The 19527-nt window shown below is 38.1% G+C and overlaps 1 protein-coding gene across 1 annotated transcript in view; it reads left to right on the top strand.

The window, feature by feature from the left end:
* Positions 1-11506, top strand: part of IleRS (Isoleucyl-tRNA synthetase) — a 107738-nt gene extending 96232 nt beyond the window's left edge. Inside the window, exons 19-23 of the mRNA XM_071586300.1 lie at positions 1979-2251; positions 2361-2458; positions 6344-6473; positions 6979-7169; positions 11040-11506. Coding sequence (XP_071442401.1) covers positions 1979-2251; positions 2361-2458; positions 6344-6473; positions 6979-7169; positions 11040-11265 — 918 coding nt within the window. The 3' untranslated portion in view covers positions 11266-11506. The remainder of the gene's footprint in view (positions 1-1978; positions 2252-2360; positions 2459-6343; positions 6474-6978; positions 7170-11039) is intronic.
* The last annotated feature ends 8021 nt before the right edge of the window (positions 11507-19527 follow it).

The raw sequence follows: 19527 nt of genomic DNA on the forward strand, positions 1-19527 counted from the left end.
CACCAAAGAAAATGGTTACTCATATACCTGGTTGGGAGCAATACTCTCACCGACATGCCAGTTGGATCACTTCAGTTTTCACTCCAACCATATTTATTATGGGGCAAATGTAGGGCATTCTTGGAATAATATACGTCTTGGAATATATTTACTAGAATATTTATATATATTTTTTTTGCAGGTTCCCCCCAACTTTCCCCATCCATTTGAAAATCCCCTAACCCCCTCATCCCCTACCCTTTCCTCCTGGTGCTGCACCCCCTGCCACACACCTTTTTGCTACCTCGCTGGGTATTGATGTAGATGTGGATGAATAATGGCTTTGCTTTTTGAAATGCATGTTTTTGGAAAGTAACCCTGGTTGGTGGACATCTCGGAGCAGTGTGAGGTTCTAAAGAGCAACTCGGAAATGATGCTAATGCTGAGTGATTTTTTGTGCATTTCTCACTTCCCCTTCTGCAGTGTCATAGAAATAACTGGCTTCATGGTGGGAATCAAAAACGCTGCAGATGCAGCACACCCCTCCAGACTTCCTTCCGTGGGACAGCTCTTGTTTCCCTGCAACTCTCCCCAATGCTCCCTTCTCTCCCTCCCTCCTCAGGCATGGCGCACACCATTCAGTATTTTGGAGTTGACATAGGAAGTGATTGTCAATTGGAGTCATGATTAGTATTTTGTATTCTGAGACATTGTAATGTCTTTATGCCATGCTTTACAGATTTTTATATTATTTTTAATATGAATGTAGTCCATAGGCTAATCATCATTGTACTTACCTTATGCCTTGTCTTTTACCGTTTGCTTTTTTGCTGATTAAGCAATCATTTTTGGATTTAAATGTTTTCTGCCTGGACTTGAAACTCGTTTTATATGGAAGAAAAGGGCAATTACAGACTAGGGGAAGTATAAACTTGGAAGAGAAGTTGCTAAAGGTGTCGTTGGAATTGGAAGAAGAGGTCAGCGGGGTATGATGTCTTGACAGCATGAGCAGGCACACAAAGAGGGCCCATTGATTTCTCTTTCCAGTTGCAGCTTGCTTTGGGCAGAAGTGGACTGACCAAACACTTGAGATTACATTTTGACACGAAAATGTTGTGATTGAATATTTAAAGATCAACCTCAACAGACAACTGTCTCAGTCAACTCCTCAGTTCATATACCGATCAGGTCTGGTCATACAAGTTAAGGAGCTGATGGAAGTTTTTTCTGTCCTGAACTCTCAATTAGTAGTGGTTAAAATCCAAAGTACAAGGGCCATAAAGAAATTAGTATCGGGTCATGCCGTATGGTGCACTTGCAATGCGAGTACAAGATGCAGATGGCTGGAGTGGGGTGATTTGTGGCGGGAGAGGTAATGGTAGATCTTGGGAAAGCAACGTGACTCACGTCAGTTAACTGTGGGCATAGTATATAGTGTGCGGATTGCTGTTCGACTGGACCCCTGTTCAACGGCCACGTCATGAATTCACGATGCCACTTTCCGTGGAGCTATAATATGCAATAAAATTGTGCATTAAGCTTGGAAAATTGGGTTCATGGATTTTATAATGCAAGACCTGAGAGTAAATGACTGTGAATGGAGTGGCATCTTGTTCATTCACCAACCAAATCAAAATAATTCATAGCAAAAGAGAAACACAAGAACTCATCCAAAAATTCTAGTAGGAAATTTTCAACCATCCATTCTGTTACAGTCAGTAAGCTGCCTATCCATGTCTAAGTCCTTTCTTTATTTTGGCTTCTGTTTCCCTTCCACTTTTCATTTGCATGGCTATTATACGATTCTTTTGGAGGTGATTGATTGAAGTTATTTAATTTATCTTTATTTTATTTAATTGATATCAAATCAATGATTGCATTTATTTTTTGCTTATTATATTCTTTTGATTTAATTTATTGCTTAAAATTGTTCTTTGCGCTGCAGCATTTGTATCAAAATACTTGAATGGAGCATGACCTAAACTTGAATTTGTTTCAGCTCCTGGTTCTTTTGGATGTAACTCCTGATCAGACTATGCTTGATGAGGGACTGGCGCGCGAAGTGATCAACCGAGTCCAGAAGCTGAGGAAGAAGGCGCACTTGGTGCCACTGGATGCAGTGGACGTGTACTATCAAGTGACTCCGGAGTCAGGAGGCCTGAGTGCCATAATAGTATCGCACAAGGAGTTCATTGAGAGCACCACCAAGACTCCAATGCACCCCTTGTGCGAGTATTCCTCACAGTCGGTGATAATGGATGAGAAAACTTTGGTAATTGGATCATGGTCAAGTGCTGTTGTTTCTATTGTTGAGAATGAGAGTCCCATAGCTGTGACTGCATGGGTAAATGGACTGACGGCATTCCCTCTTTACATTGCAGATAAAGGGGACCACCCTCTATTTAAAGCTTACAAAAAATTCAAACCTATCATCATCTCAGAAGAGTGTTGGAGAATTGGAAAATAAACCAATAGTTAGGTAAGTGTGCTCATTTACTCTTGTAATTGTAACACTGCTGTATATCGAAGTGGTCCATCAACTGTTGAACCAAGAATTTTTTATTACAGTATGGAAAATATAAATTTCATCTTCAAACCTGTAATTTATGTATCCTCAAATTACATGTTTGAAAATCCCTCAATTATTTGTCTAATTTTCAACATTTACACAAAGCTGTTATTTTGACCCCAAACGTAATCATAATCTTTATTTGCCATTTTATGGTTAAATACTATGATTGGCATAATAAAAAATTGTTGAAAACACAAAACAGAGTACTTGTATACATATTACTATACATTTGACTTGAAAACCAAGTTGTGATTGTGTGAGTGTCAAGGAATTCATGGACTGAATAAAAAGGCTTGGTCAATGTGCAATGATACAGTTTGAATTTGAATGCTGAAATGCTGGTGCTCTATGCTGGAACCGGTAGTTAATTCGATTATACAATGCTTTGAGCTTATGTCTGTTTCTTATTTTGTAATAATGCTTTTATTGAAACGCATAAGGATTTTATTTTCTATTTTCTTAACATCAAATAAGATAGCATGAATATATAGGTTGAAACTTTAATAATGTAATTAGTGGGGTATAGTGATTTGCAATAACTTCTACATGTGTCATGACTGATCACTCTGACCGATTCATTTTGTGAGTGAAGGACAGATTTGACACCCTAGAGGAATTGAGCCTTTCTTTATGCTATAAAAATGTTCTTCCCGCTCTTTGTTTTTTATTATCTATTAATTAAAATATAATCAAATAAGGCCGTGGGGGTGGGCAACATTCCTGTGGAACTACTGAAATTTTTAGGAAAATGTGGGAGGAAGAGGCTGTATGGGCTTATTCAGAGTATCTAAGAGGGAGGAAACTGGCCAGAAGACTTTGTGAGATCAGTGTTAGTTCCTATTCCGAAAAAGGTAAAGGCTAAGCTAAAGTGGTTCTCAGGATCATCAACAAAAGGATAGAGAATAGGGCAAGTGATTACTTAGGGGATGATCAGCTTGGGTTTAGGAAGGGAAGTGGCATGCGTGATGCCATTGCAGTAGTGAGATTATTAATCGAGAGGAATATAGAATACAACCAGGGCGTATTCGCCTGTTTCGTTGATTTCGGAGAAGTATTTGATAGAGTGAATTGGGATAAACTAATGAGTATATTGCAGAAAATAGGAATAGATTGGAGGGATAGGAGGCTAATCCAGAGCCTGTACATGTCTCAGAATGCTCAGGTGCGAGTGGGGAACAGGGAGTCCGGATGTGCAATGTTAGGAAGAGATGTAAGGCAGGGTTGCTCATTATCACCGTTGCTGTTCAATCTGTCAAGATGCTTTCAAGATGTCTCAGACTGCTCAGGTGCCAGTGGTGGATGGGCAGTGTTAGGAAGAGGTGTAAGGCAGGATTGCCCATTATCACCATTGCTGTTCAACCTTTTTGTAGAGGAAATGATTAAAGAGGCACAGGAAGAACTGGAGGTAGGAATGAAAGTGGGCGGGGAATTCATAAAATCAGTTAGGTTTGCCGATGACCAAGCTTTAGTTTGTCAGTCAGCCCAGGGGTTGCAAGCATTGCTTAGTGAATTGGAAATTCAGTGCGACAGGTATGGGATGAGAATCAATAATAATAAAACAAAGGTTGTGCGATTTTCTAGAAAGAAAAAGGCTAAGCTAAACATTAAAATAGGAGGGCAAAAACTAGAACAGGTAGAAAAGTTTATGTATCTCGGAAGTGTTTTGGACCAACACGGTCAAAGTAGTAGGGACGTAAGGAGAAAAATTGCAAAAGGCAAAGAGGCTTTCACAAGGGGGAGGGAGTTGATGACAGGGACATTGAGTAAGGATATTAAGAAAAGGCTCGTTAAAACTTTGCTATGGAAAGCGCAGAAACGTGGTCGTTGAAACAGGAGGATAGATGTAGACTGGAGGCTTTTGAGATGTGGGTGTGGAGAAGAATGGAGAAGGTGAAATGGACCGAGAAGAAAACAAATGAGGAAGCACTTGGTATGGTGGGTGAGGAGGGGGGTTTCTTGGGAGAAATCCTATGGGGACAGGAAAAATTAAACAGCTGCATGGATAATAAAGGGAAATACAAAGTGATACAGTACGTGGCTCAGCATTTCACCAAATCATGTGCTGTCCAACATTACATCTCAACCAAAATCACACGGACCAACATCATATACTGTCCAACATCACCCACACTCATGGTCCAACTTCTCATTCCGTCCACATGGCACAGACACCAATATCACATGCAAGCATTGCAGGGGAAATCACCCGATCCTTAGTGTAGTCTTATACCTGTCCTTAAAACTCATAGCATTTGATGGAAAGGGCTCAAGTAACTCTCCAGGTAACTGGTTTCATTCCACATTACTTCCATTTAAAAGCCAAAACTTTTAGGTATTTTATTTTTTGGGTTCTTATTTTTATTTTAACACTGTGGATGTTTTTCTCCTTAAAATTTGATTTGTGTATTTCCTTTCTTTAATCTTCCCATGCTATCTCATTTATAACTATTCTCTGCATTGTGCCTAACATCTTCCTACTACTTTGCAAACTATCCCATTTCAAAATGCCCAATATGTCTGTTGTGCTGGGGGATCGAGATGGTGCGGGGGCTAACGTACCAGCTTCCCACCCTGAGGGCCCGGGTTCAAATCTCGGCGGTGTTGAATATTTTTCCGAGGTATCTCGATCCTTACTTGAGGTGCTTTGTGGAGGGCACTTTGAGTACGCCGTCCATCGGATGGGACGTTAAGCTGCGGACCCCTTGGCGCGTTTCGTAAAGAGTAGGCTAATGCCAACGCCAGGTTTCTCTCCACCCTTCATCCTTTCCTGTCCATCCCCTATGGCGCAAATGACCTCAGTTGTCGGTCGCCTCCCCTAAATACTACTACTACTCTGTTTTGCTATATGGCCTTTTGTGCCTTCTGAGTATGTATCTGGCTACCTTTTGTTGCTTTTTTCTATCTTTTTATGGCACATACCATATACAGGCCCCTAACCATGCACAAATATTCCAGGATTGGGCAAACCAAGACCTTAAGTGCTTTTTCTTTTGTAGCTGTACAGATTCCTTTTAAATTTCTCACTACCGAATGAAGTACTTTAATTGACTTCCATGTCATATAATCAACTTGATTCCCCCACCCAAGTTCGTCAACTCCTAAACATTTTCAGGCACTGTTACGTGGGATTATATCTCCAAAGATAGTGTAAGTATACGATTGTAATTTCTTTTTATTAGAACAATTTAATAAATGCTCTTACTTATGTTATTGCCCATATTATAATTTATAACCTATTTGCCCAGTCGAACGATGTCATTTTGGAGTATCAGTTGGTCGTTAGCTTCTTCTATCCATCTGTAGATGATGCGATGCGATGCGATGATGCGATTTTACGTTTTACGTTAAGAAGTACGAGTCTTTCTTTCTATTTCAATAATGGATTAGGTAGATTGTTTACGCAACTCAGAAAAAGTAATGGCCCTATAATGTTACTTTGTGGAACTCCTGATATAATGTTCCCCTCTAAAGAAAAATGATGCCCTATTTTCACTCTTTGAATTCTACCAATGAGAAAATTTTTAATCCATTGCTTATTTATTATAGTATTTATTATGTATTTATTATATTATTTATTTATTATATAATACTTATGAGTCCAATGGTCAAGGCTCCAACTTTAAAAATTACCTATAGTGATGCACTCAGTCGAAAGCTGTCAATAGACCAGCAACCACCTCATCAGCTTCTTTTCTCTCATCTATTGTATCGCTGATGTAATGACTCAATCATAAAAGCTGCATTTTGTGACTTTGTCCAGTTCTAAACCCTAGTTGGTGGTTTTCTTCCCAGTTATGTGAATGTGTGGCTGTGTGATGGTCTGCCTACTCGACTGGGCATCAAAGGCTCCCATGGAACACTCCTTTTAGAGAATCCTGTAGGCGAGAACCTGCTCCTCTCAATGGCACAATTCCAGAAAGAGGTATGCGATGCCATGGCGTTCCTTCAAACTACATGCCAACAGATAAAGAGAGCATAAGGAATTGTGTGGTGCCATGAATTGTTGAAGCATGGTTTCTATTTTTTTCATAAAATTCTTAAATGTTTGGTTTAACTAGAAAATCTTTCCATTCTAAAAGCCTGTGCTACTTTTCTCATGAAATTTATCGATATTAACAATAAATGATTTGTGAAAATGTTAAATAAATAAACAAATCTGCCTCACTGGCATCACTGCAGCAAAACTGGATGAAATCAATGTGTTTCTAGCCAGTGTTTTTCTTTGTGCGAGGGGCTTTATTTGGTCCTCTTATCCTTCATATAGAAACTTTTGTGATTTTAAGGTAAAACATTTGCTCTGTAGAACAGTTTCGAAAATTCCACAATTTTTAGTACAGCTTTGTGGGGTAAAAAAATGAAAATCATAGGTGGTTGCATGTGATGTGCTTAAGAGTTAACAGCAAGTTACCATATTTCTCTCTGATTAGGTTGACAACCTCTTTGGCCTCTACGGTATAAGATACAAGCTTTGCCTCTTTGATGGTGGATTGCAAGAAATTTCACACAATTCTGAGGTTGACGTAAAGAATTGGATGGGGAAAGAGATATTCATTTGCCCCTTGAAGGAGGATGCAAGTATTAAGTGTGAATGCCCACAAAAAGGAGAGACAGCTGTCGGGTAAGTGACATTAGCGATAGTAGTAATTTTCTGCAGGAAGTATTTAAAGATTCTCATTCATTTTCCTATTAGTTAGGGTTTCTTTGGGCAGTAATATGCTTAGTGATAAATATCTCTCTGATTGTAATAAAAGGAGCTGAGTTACTTCATGGTTATATGATGGCCAGTTGCTTCAGACTACGTGGTCATCACCCTTGACTAAATCTTCAAAATGGGATTAACCCATTACCAAATAATTTATTGAAGAATATATCAATGTTGAAATAGCTCATTAAAATAAGCAATATCAATGTGAAGTGTACATTTTGTCGATAACCATTGACTACTTGTTCCTGAAATCATTTCAAATTGGCCTAAAATTTGAGATCCCTATGACTTGTGACGAAAGGGTATTAGTTTTAAAAATATATTGTATCAGATATATCTGACACAATGAACTGGAGGCAGGTAGCGGTCACATAAGCATCGTGGAAACATTTTCCCCATGACACACATCCTAGTGTATTATTTTTGTGAACAAGTTAGTTTAAGCTAATGTATTATTTGAAAATTAATTAATAATTTCAAAGCAAAAGAAAGCTAAAAGGAAACGAGATTTGTAGCTGAAACATACTGCTTAATGCTACCTCATGTCAACCTTCTAGGCACATTGTATTTTCCTTATAATGTTTTTATTGTGTTGCTCGATTGATGCACTTAACTATATTTCAATCATTGGTATGTAGCAAAATGTTGCAATCTTTGGGGATGGCACAGACAATAATATCATCCACCACATAGAGGGCAAGAAACAAGGGGCTAAGGATACAGGCTGTGTGTGATACCCTGGATGTGAGGGTACAGCAATATCTCTCTTAAGATCCCATGAGAGGTTTTTATTATTCAAACTTTAATTCCATGCTTAGGTTGTGTTATTCTTTTGATATTACATAAATTGATACTAAAAGCAACTGTTTTCTCTACCTGTATGACGTTCCCATGCTACTTACGGTTGAATGCCAATAGACTCCAAGTTTATCGGGAGAGAAGCAGTATATATTAGCAGAGTGGTGACATCCCCCCATTAACCCTATGCGAGTCAAGTTTTGTGGCTGGGCCATGAATGTGTTAAACAAAACTAAATGTGCTGCATTGTATAACTTAAAGATTGATTTGGGATTTTTTTTAGAAAGTGTTTTCAATGAAATATTTAAACTGTTTGTGCTACTGATTCAAAACAGTGTGATATTATCTAAATTTATATTAAAAGCAGCCATTATCTGTGCCTGATGCTGGAAAAAATACATAATAGAATATGAAATAGATAAATATTTTCCAGTGAATCGTTGTATAGATTGAAATTATACGTGTGTACCCCTGCCCCATAAGACACAGGCTGATTTTAGAGCACATTTCAGAGTAAAACATTCGCTTCGCCTTTCCACATAAACTTTTCACATAAAGTTTATGTGGAAAGGCGAAGTATTTTAAATTTAATTTCAACAGAGAGCAAGTATTTTCCACCTTAAGCATTTGTAATCTAGATCACTGCCACACAGCTGATTCAAATTTATGACATAATATTTTAAATAGTTATTTCAAAATAATGACCTTATAAGAGCTATTCACTCTCCTGCTAATATACCACCACGTGATTCCTGCAAACCTTTTTTAATTAAGTATGGAATCATGACTGTATTTAGTTTATATATCTTTAAGGCTCTGATTCATGTGAAAGTTAATCTAGAAACTAAGATCTCACATTCATAATTACACCACAAGGGGTAAAGCAAATCTATATATTACTTATTGTAGACTGTCCTCAACTTACAACTCATTTCATAACAAGAACACTCGACTGTATAGTTGTCTGCTTACACAGTTGAAATCAGACTGTGTCCTGAATTTCATGAATATATGGTATATACCTGGTTACTTGCTCACCCACTTTCTTTTGTGAAATCTTTATCACATTAAAGAACTTATGTTTATATATTAAGTAATATTTACTTTGGCAACATTTAATGTAGTTGCACCAATTATCAAAATGAATAAAGTATTATTATTATTAATAGAGGAAATTAGTCATCATCATTTTAATTTTTATGGAAAATAAGTTTTGTTTTAATATGTACCCCATCATACTAGCCATGTAAAGGCATGTGAAGAACAAAATGAGCCTTTTTTAAATGAATTTGAAATGGATGGCTCCTACTTTGACTTGAGTTGGGAAATCATGAATGGATTATCTGCAGGGCATACATGAAACCCATGCATATTGAGAAATTGTCTGTATTTGAATATTAACATATTTAATGAGAATAAGTTGACCAGTTTTGAAGTACAAGGAAACTTATCATTTAGTTTGATTTTCAAATACTGTGATTTTGTTAGACTGAGTGATGTCAAGGAGGATAACTTCCCAGAAATATAGAAATTCCCAGTTTACTTTGAGAGGTGAAGTTACCTTTGCAGTGATGTTATTTATTTATTTAGTAAAAATTGTGCACATACAGCAGGATTGCCAATTTATAGTGACACGTATAACAGCAACATATAAGGACACAAACATACAAACATCAACAAGACTATAATTAGCAGTTATTAGAGATAAATTTTCATAGAAATAACAAAAACAGTGAAAGAAAGGAACAAAACCGGGATGTGGGAGTGAAAGGAGAGATTGTGCTAGTTCTTTTGAGAGAGATGTGTCAGAGAAAGGTTTATAAATGTGTTGGCTGGGAGTGAGAGGGGGTCAATGCTTTCGGGAAGGGAATTCAGTAAAGCGGGGAGACGGAAGAAAAGGGAACGTTTGGTGAGGGACAATCTGGGAACGGGTTGGTGGAATAAAGAGTGATCGCGGGTAACTCGGGGGGGAACTCTGAAATTGATAAGGGAAATTAGTTCAGGACAGTCGTTAATGCAGTTAAGGGTGTTATGCATGAGTTTTAAATCGGATTTTAGACGTAGAGTGGAGAGATTACAAATCGAGAGCGAGGAAAGAAGTGATTCAGTGGGCGAGTCCCGAAGATGGGGGACCCTGTACTTGACAATTTTACTGAAAAAATTTGTTATCGTGTTAAGGGTATTAAGGTTAGATAGGGCAGACATGGACCATATAGGGGAGCAGTAGGTAATTAATGGTAAGATAATGGTTGAGAAATATGCGGTTAGAGATTGTACATCTTTTATTTCTGTGTAGCGGTAAAGTAGACCTAGAAGAGACATGGCTTTGCATTTAACTGCTTTGATATGACCTGAGAAATTTAGTTTGCGATCAGTTAATACACCAAGATCCTTGACAGAAGCAACACGATTCAGAGGAACTGAATTAATTGTATAGTTAAAGGAGAAATTATATAGTAAGAGGAGCTTTTTTTAGGGAGAGAACTAGAGTATTGCATTTATTTGAGTTTAAATTTAGCATCCATGTGCTGCACCATTCTGAAATTTTATTTAAAGCCTCCTGAAGGTGGTAGCAATCCGTGGGGGAATTAATTTCCTTAAAAATTTTGCAGTCGTCGGCATATAGTAACGTGTGGGCTAGGGAGGTCAGGACTAGGGAAGCTAAGTCATCAATGTACAGATTAAAATCAAAAGGATTCTGTTAAGTAGTTGTTTTTTTCCTCTTACCTGATAGTTTGAATTTTCCTTGGATGTGACGGGTAGCTTTCGCGATGCATGCTATGACTATAGCAAACCTTGAAACTGGCAGGGGGTTGAGTTTGCACTCGGCTCTGCTCCAATCATTCAAAATGCTCTTTTCAGAAAGAAGGGACAGTGAATATGTTTATTACGAGGTGAGCCTTTGGATTGACCTCTGACTCTTATTCTTCCCAAAAGTGTTAAATGGACGTTTCAGTCCAGAGTGTAACCACTTTTTCCTCTCAGGTTTGTCAACATTGACTTTGAAGGGAAGAAAGGAACGATCCTGTTGGAGAACCCAAGCGGTGACCGATCCCTGGGCATTGAGGAAGTGGAGAGAAGGGTCATGATGCTGTATGGCTTGCAGTGCAAGCAAGTGAACCTCTTCTCCTCGTCGGACTGCTCCTCGCCCCCGCTCGGCCTCATGGAGCCAACGCTGAGGGGCACCACTCTCTTCGCAAAGCCCGTTTAACCAGGAACAGTGGTGGTGGTGCTCAAATGGCTGGGCAGTCACACTTGCACGTTGTTATGTTTCATATTTATTTTTAATGTGATTGTCAATGTCGATTCTGATGATATACCGTGAGTTACAGGGTTTTTAATGATTTTTATGTCAAGAATTACCCTTTTGTCCCAGGAAGTGAAAATGTTGCAAGTCTAATTTACGCTGTGTCGAACAGTAACTGGTTTTGAGAAATAAAAATGGAATAGAAGCTCTTAATAGGTTTTTTCACTGTTTGTTGAACTCTTTGGAATATTCCTTAGATTATCCAGCATAGTTTTGGTCAGCGATTATCTGATGAAAATGTTCTGGAAATATAGGATTAAAGCTGTACCAATGCCAGAGTATAACGTGGTGCACATAAATATTTCAAGTTTGTGAATATGTTTATCTGAAATACCTTAACGATTTACCAGCAGTGTGATAGTGAAATTGCACTATTTGCTTGTTTTACAGTTAATAACTCAATAAAACTCTTTCTTGTCCCTTAAAAGTTTGAAATAATAATCAAATTACAGATGAGTTGATTGGCCAAAGGATCACGGCACGCAACCTTAACTCTTCAAGCAAAAAAATCATTGGCCTATTGAAAACATGCCTTTATTGTATTGCTGCATAGCAGATAAATATCACATTAGATTAGGGACAGCATAACGTGAATACAATTCAATTTCTGACTGATTAATGGTTGAATTGCATGGTTTTCCCAGTCAATATTAATGTTTTATCTGATTGGTTCTACCAAACAATGATAGAGTAGGGTGTGCCAGTAAATGAAATAGGCATGTTGTCCATGCCAACACCTTGTGGACTGGACACTGTCAAAAGAGTCTGTGACTTTATGCTGTGGAAAGGTTTTCTCTTTTACTCTTTTTTCGATATTTCATGCATTCTTTGATTATCGCTGGTGCATTAATGCATCTTTTCATAGATTCTTTTCTGGCCTTAGACTTTTGATAGTTGGAATTGGTTCGTCATGTGCTGTATTAATACAATTTATATGCAGTGGACATTTTCACAGACAGCATGATTCATTCCGGGATCTTCCTCGTAAATAATAATAATATACTTTATTCATCTTATAATCATATTCACATATGGTAGATGTCATCATTTTTCACATTTTTTTTCGAGACTTTTGAAAGGAACATACAGTTGTTCATAGATAATATACTACTATTAATAATCATAAATAAAATACTTGTATTGAAAATATTTGTATACATAGACCTAATATTCTACTCACACTAGACCTAATAGTTTTAGGCTAGTAAAGTCTAGCTCACAATACTCCTCTATTTAGTATAAAGGATTGGAGGTCAGCGGAAACCTGTGGAACACCACATTGCAGGCTGACTTTACAGAATTTGGAAGCATGTTAAACAATTTGATAGGTAGACCTTCAACTTTGTAAGTCCTGTCTAGCCTACAGTATGGAAAATCCATATTAGACTTTGCTCTGGTGTTATGGCTGTGAACGTTAGCTCTAGTGGAGTACATACTCGTATTTTCTTTTACATTAACTAATGAATAGAATGTATATAAATTGTAGAGTCATAATTTTTAAATTTAAAAAGAGAGGTCTACAGTGTTCAAGCGGACATGAATTAGATAAGGTACGGACTGCCTTTTTCTGCATCACAAAGATTAGCTTAATATCAGATTCATGCCCCCCCCCAAAGTCTAATGCCATAAGTGATAATGCGAGTGAAAGAATGCATAGTAGGCATTAAAGCGAGAAGACTCATTTAGTGAAACAATTTTCCTGCATAAATTAACGTAAAATAACATACTGCATTCCATGCATTTTATTCAAAGAAAAATATGTATGCATTTTTTAGGATCGTGGATCATCTTCATTGTTTCTTCTGTCGCAGAATGAACCAACTGGGAATGCAAACTCAATTTCTAGAAAACAAGGGAAATAAAAATAAGTAGTTCATCACCTCTGATAAATTCTTAATTCTTTTTACTTGAAAATTCTGCAGACATTTCTCTTTGCCGATGCTTCAAAATTTTGTGAAAATGTGGCAGCATTATCATTAAACAAATGTTAGCGTGCCTAGCTGCCACCTTATTGGGGTGATGTTTCTCAAGTGAACAGTTCTTCTCGTTTTCTTATTCTCCACCAAACCTCTACATCACATTCAGCAAGTTCAAATTCCAAGAAACTGCGGGAGATGCCACAACAGTAACTTTTGACGGAGTCATCCACTAATATGCATTTCAATGCAACAATTCAGAGTGTAAAAATCATTCGCCTTGACTGGGATTCGAACCCAGATCCCTCTCAATGTACAGCCGAGTGCTTAAGCCTGTTAAGCTATTGAGGGTTCCTTATACACTCTGAAATTTTTTTTGACTCCGGACATCAAGGGATCTGGGTTTGAATCCTGCCCAAGGCGAATGATTTTTATGCTCGGAAATTGTTGCATTATTCAGGATGCTCTTCTGGACCTGACATTTTTGAAGGCTTATGGTGTTACTCAATGGTATACGGCTTGTGTTGGCACAAAAAAGCAAAAGCGTTAGATGGCCTTTCTTTGGCTTATAGGTGGGAAATGCTTTCTCCTCGGCTGTTACATAGGCTCACTTCAGCATCTTTTCCCAAAAGAGGCCTATCTTGTCATAATTAAAAGCCTGTTGGGGTAGGTAAGCCTCAGACGCTACGAGCTTCTTGAAGTCACCGATGAAGTTCTCCGCTACCCTAGAGACAGGGCTCACCCCTACTCCATGTCTCGTAATGCTGTGGATGCTGATTCTTCTCTTGAACTTCTAGAAACACTCATGGGTTCCCTTTATACCTCTTCTGCAGCCTTTAATGATCATGGCATCTTCTTAACGAGGTCAGTGCAAATCAATTTCTCCTTTTCACGAATGGTTTTCTTGTTAACAGTGTCGCCTTGCCATTGCTCTTCATTTATCCTTATGAAGAGCAACCCTTCAACATCATTGAGAGTATGTAACCATTGTGTAAATATTCTTTTGCCCCTTTGAAGCATCCATCTCCTTAATCATGTCTCTGAGGATGGTGCAAATAGGTTATATTGAGCAATTGTATGATGCTAGAGCAGACATGCTCACACCTTGTTCTCACTTTTCAATGATTGTTACATTCCATTTCTTTGGCTATATTTCATGCAAGTCTCTCTTTTTGCAGATTTTTCTTCGGGGACAGTTTTGCATGGGTTTCAGTTAAAAAAATCACAAATAATATGCTGGAACAAAACTTTGGAAAAATGTATGGTCACTAGTTGCTCATTTTATACTGACAGGATTTTTTATCTTTGAATACATTCTCCAAAAGAATTGTTTTCCTTTTTTGATAATTTGATACATGTATCAACGAAAAAATACAAACAAGTACTAAATTTTCTATTGAAACGAATGAAAATGCACTCACATTGATTAACTTTTCTGAACAATACCATTCATAATGAATAACTGATCGTAGCACTTTTCCACTAGATAAAGTGGAAAAGTGCTACGATCAGTTATTCATTATGTTCGACTTCCACCACATCACGCCTGAAGCTACTCAATTTAATACCATTCATATTTTAAATAACTCGGTGCACTTTTGAGTTGAATGCTTTTTGTGGTATTTCATGAAACAATTGTTAGGATGGATACATAGCAGAGAAATACAATGCATATTGCGCACTTAATTCTCATTGTTGATGGACAGCTAGTATGCCTACGCTGAGGCATTTTTATTGCTCTGTCCAGCGTTGATGACCATGAAAACAATCATCTGGTGTAGTCTATATTGTGGTGTTGATTTTGTTGCTGGTGGTATGAAGAGTGTGTATGTTTCAGGATTATGTAGACATGCACCCAACTTGCCGAGTTTTTTTCACACTCAATTTTCCACGCAAAATTGAAAACGTGTGTGCCTTGTAATGTGCCTGATGCCTCTACTATTTCATGAACTTTGATTCACTTTTCACTCCAAAGATATGGTCGGTTTTGTCAGATATTAGGAAGGAAGTCACTTCCGCTGGATGTCCCAAATGGTGTTCATCATTTGTAATGTGCAGCCACGTTTATACCAGTTTAATTTTACTTGTTTGGACTGCATTAAATAGTTGCAAACACAGAAGCAAATGAGTACAATAAGTACCATGAACTTCATTCAACTCAGCTCTTTCAGGGTTAATCCTTTTCAATGAAAGTGTTTCATAACCTCATGAAACTTATATTTTTTTCATTTTTCTAAATAAATGAAAATTCATTGCTTCAATTGACTACTAAAATGAAACCATTTGTTAGATGTAGCTGACACTTTAATAGCAATCTAGTGAGAGATGAGGGTTACTGAAAGCAAACCTTTCCTGATACACCATGGTTTGTATAAAATGTATCGGGAAAAGTTTAGGAAAAATAGATTTATTTCAGATATTGCTACAATGCCTTAAAATTCTTCAGAGTGTATCCCTTGAGTGTCGACACACTTTTGTCGGAGGCTTTTCCACGACTCGAAGGCTTCCTGATAGGTGGATTCCGGAAGGTCCTTGAGAGTATGCGAGCAAGCTTCTTTTGACAGCTCTTAGGGTCCCAAGGTGGTGTCCTTTGTGGGAGGATTTCACTTTTATAGGGATTAGGAAATAGCCTGCTGGTGCCAAGTTGGGACTGCAAGGGGGTTGGTGAATCATTACAATGCAGTTGCAGGTCTTCGCAAGCAGACAATTGACTCTGCTCTTGGTCATCCATCAAGACCTTCAGGAGGAGTTGAGCAAACAACTTTTGCTTCGCCAAATTTTCAGTGATAAATGGTGTGCGCTGTCATCTTATGCCTAGGCTGATACAATTTGGAATCATGTACACATTTAACTGATGGTCTGTATTCAGCACTTCTTGCACCCATCAGGAAAACAATGGTAAAGATACTTTTTATACAAATGTTGAATGAAAAAAATACCGCCGACCCCGGTGGCGGCGGGGTAACGTCCTCGTCTGCCATTCCAAGGGTCGCGGGTTCGATTCCCGCCTGGGTGAGTTTTCCTCCACCTAGGGCTTGGGTGTTTGTAAATGTGATCATTGTTATCGTTGTTAATAGTTCGATGTAAAGGCCAGAATGCGCTGTTTTCGGACTTATACTGAATAAATAAATAAATAAATAAAAGCCATCTCTTGGATATTCTCAGCAATTCTTGAAGGACCCATGTACGGGGTGTGGTGCGTATCTCCGGACAATTTTCAATTTGAATTTCCTGTCATATCATAGTTCCACTGGTGGTCGCAATTGGCTTTCTTGAAATCTATAGGCATCTAGTAAACAGCCATAACCTCAAAATGGCCAATATGTTATGCACAATCGAAGAGCCACTATTATCGAAAGTGTTCGCACTGGGAGTTCGCCCAGTGAAATAGTTCGATTCTTTGGGTACCCCAGATCGACTGTTTGCGATATTGTGGCGAAGTATAATGCTTCGGAGAAGTCTGGGGAAAGTTTTGCTTACCCGGCGAGGAATCTCATTCGAGGAAACGCTCGGGAGCTGATTTCAGAGGAATTTTGCAAATTTTGAAGAATGTCGTGAAACTGTGGATGGTAACTTGGCCTTGGGGAGACAATATGTCTTTCAACAGGACGGTGTACCAGCGCATACGAGTCATTTAATCCAAAACTGGCTCCCAGATAACATTGACATGTTCTGCTCAAAGGAGTTCTGGCCCCCTAACAGCCCAGACTTGAACCCTCTCGACTATTGTGTTTGGAGAGTAGTCGAGAGAGTCATCAATGAGACAAGGCACCCTAATGTTGCATCTCTACGCACAGCTATCGTAGCAGCATTCACGAATATGGAGGGCACTGTTTTACAAAGTGCGTGCGATCGATTCAGGACAAGATTGGAATGCGGTCATTGTAGTTGAAGGGGGTAATTACATTGAGTAATGTTACTCTTGACAGATACCACTACTTTCATGTGCAAGGATTTTCATTTCATTTGTATTTTTTTTAAATAAATTTGCTTTTAAACAAAAGTTTCATTTGTCCAGATTTAACTGCCATACCCTGTATGCCATTGCACAAGAGTGATATGTATCTTTATTATTTTATTTAGATATCCTATTATGCATTATCAAACAGTTTGCAGCAACCATTGACGGGAATGAACTGCCTCACTGGACTATTTTTTTACCTAACAACTCGAGGCTGTGCTGTTGTTTCGTTCCACATTTTGAAAGTGAATGCTGGCTCAGTCAGCACCCATACATCTAAGCAATAAATACTCTTGTGCCACGTAAAGCACGACACAATTTCCTGTCTGAGCACACCAGTTCCTCCCTGCACAGTCCTTCTGAATGCCTCCCATATTCAAGTGGGCATAACTTAACCACTGAAGTTATAATTTTGCTATGAAGGAATTTTTTCAATTTCTCAGTAATGACCAGCATATACCATTGATTCAGTGAGTTCTTTGATGTTATGAACATTTTAATTATTAGAAAAATTTGACAATTCATCCACCCAACCCTCCCATTTTATTGTTATTTACAGTACCTTTGTCAGTGTGTATCTACAAATATAAAGTTAGACCATCCTGTTCTGCTAAAACAAGCTTCTTGAGTAAAATGACTATCATGCGGAGAAAGATGTTAACTACCATTTGGAAGGATTAAAAAAGTTGAAGAGCGGCACTGGGAAAATTTTATCAATTTTAAAGGAGGCTTAAGCTGGAAACTTAGGAGACTACCCTCACTCCCTCCCGTTGTTGCTTCACCTTTTTGAAGATAATTGATGAAGACAATTCTCTGACCATCCTGAAGAACAGTCGCCCGGTCACCTTCCCGGCCGATGGAACCGTATTTACCTTTTTCAGAGCAGGTTCACCCTTTGCAGTCAACTGCTTGGACTGCTCTTTCCATCTCAGAAATGTAGTGGCGTATCTAATTTCCATCCACAGTTATGAAGAGATGCAAACAACCTGATATTCTTAGCAAAAACTGCCTCAACAGAGCCTTGGAAACATTCATCTAATGCATTTTTGGTCCAAAGTGAGCTAATGAGGAACCCAACCCGCAATTAGTTTATCAATGTCCAATTCTACAATCAGAATACTGGAATGACAAACTCTTTCTTTCAATATGCCGATCAGCCATCTCTCTAACCTTAATTTGACTTTCCTCCAGTACCATTAGGGAAACTTTAAATGTTAATTGGTGGTGGTCACAGTTTTTGGCCATCCCGAATGGTCATCATTAGCCCAGCTGGTGCGGCCACATTCAAATTCAGCTGCACAAAATTTCATGGTCGTTAATTATGCTGCTAAGTCCAACCCATACACAGCATCCAATTTGTCATTGATACGTGTCTGCGTAGTGCCTTTCCAAAATGAATATTTAATGACGGCTCGATACTTAATTTTTTACATTTTTGCAGAAACCCTCACAATTACTCACTCAATAGATTGTCATATAACAACAGAAGAGTCCAAAATGGCTGAAAGTTTGGCGAGTACCTCTCAGCATATGTGCAAATACATTTCCCAGCTTTAGTTGAAGAGTGATACCATCTTCATGTCAAGGTCGGAAACTTTTCAGAAAACCGTCATTATTATGTTAAACGGCTTCTCATTAAAAGTTACCTCTTATGAACAGTGATTTCATTGAATGAAGTGATTATTTTTATAAATCAACGTCACTGGTTTAAAAAGTTGGGATCAGCATTGGAATCGCAGAGAGTTGGGAATCTTTTTTTGTAACCATGAGGTTTGTAATTGCATTGATGAATATAAGTAGTCAAGTCTTACAGTAAAAGTTATTGAGCAGGTAAACGAATCATAAAATATTGCAAAAATTCAAGGATTATGTGAATTATGGATATGGAAATATGAAGTTTCACTTCACATATTTTTATTAGCTGTATCTTAATATTCTTTTCATTTTTATTCCTTTTACATTTCAAATACTCTTAACCCACTTCCATTTTAGTTTTCATGAAAACTTCAATGAGGATAGGATTCTGCAATCATTGTCAGAAAACTTCATGAATAAGGGATTCTTTGTGAATGTCATCATAACAGTATCGATCGAGAAAATGAAAAATTGTTATGAAATCCACTCTATGGTTTTTGTTTTAGATGGCCTTGGTTTCATCACATCACAACAGCATTGTGAACCTGATGTCATCACGATGCAGCAAAACCCAGGTAACATTCACGTAAATCATTAAGTGGATTTTGTTAACCCTGCGACAGGGTAACTTCCGTAAAATAAAGCCCATGGCAA

Source organism: Hetaerina americana, unplaced genomic scaffold (assembly GCF_022747635.1).
Source record: "Hetaerina americana unplaced genomic scaffold, ioHetAmer1.1.p SCAF_217, whole genome shotgun sequence".
In the NCBI taxonomy this organism is placed as follows: Eukaryota; Metazoa; Arthropoda; class Insecta; order Odonata; family Calopterygidae; genus Hetaerina; species Hetaerina americana.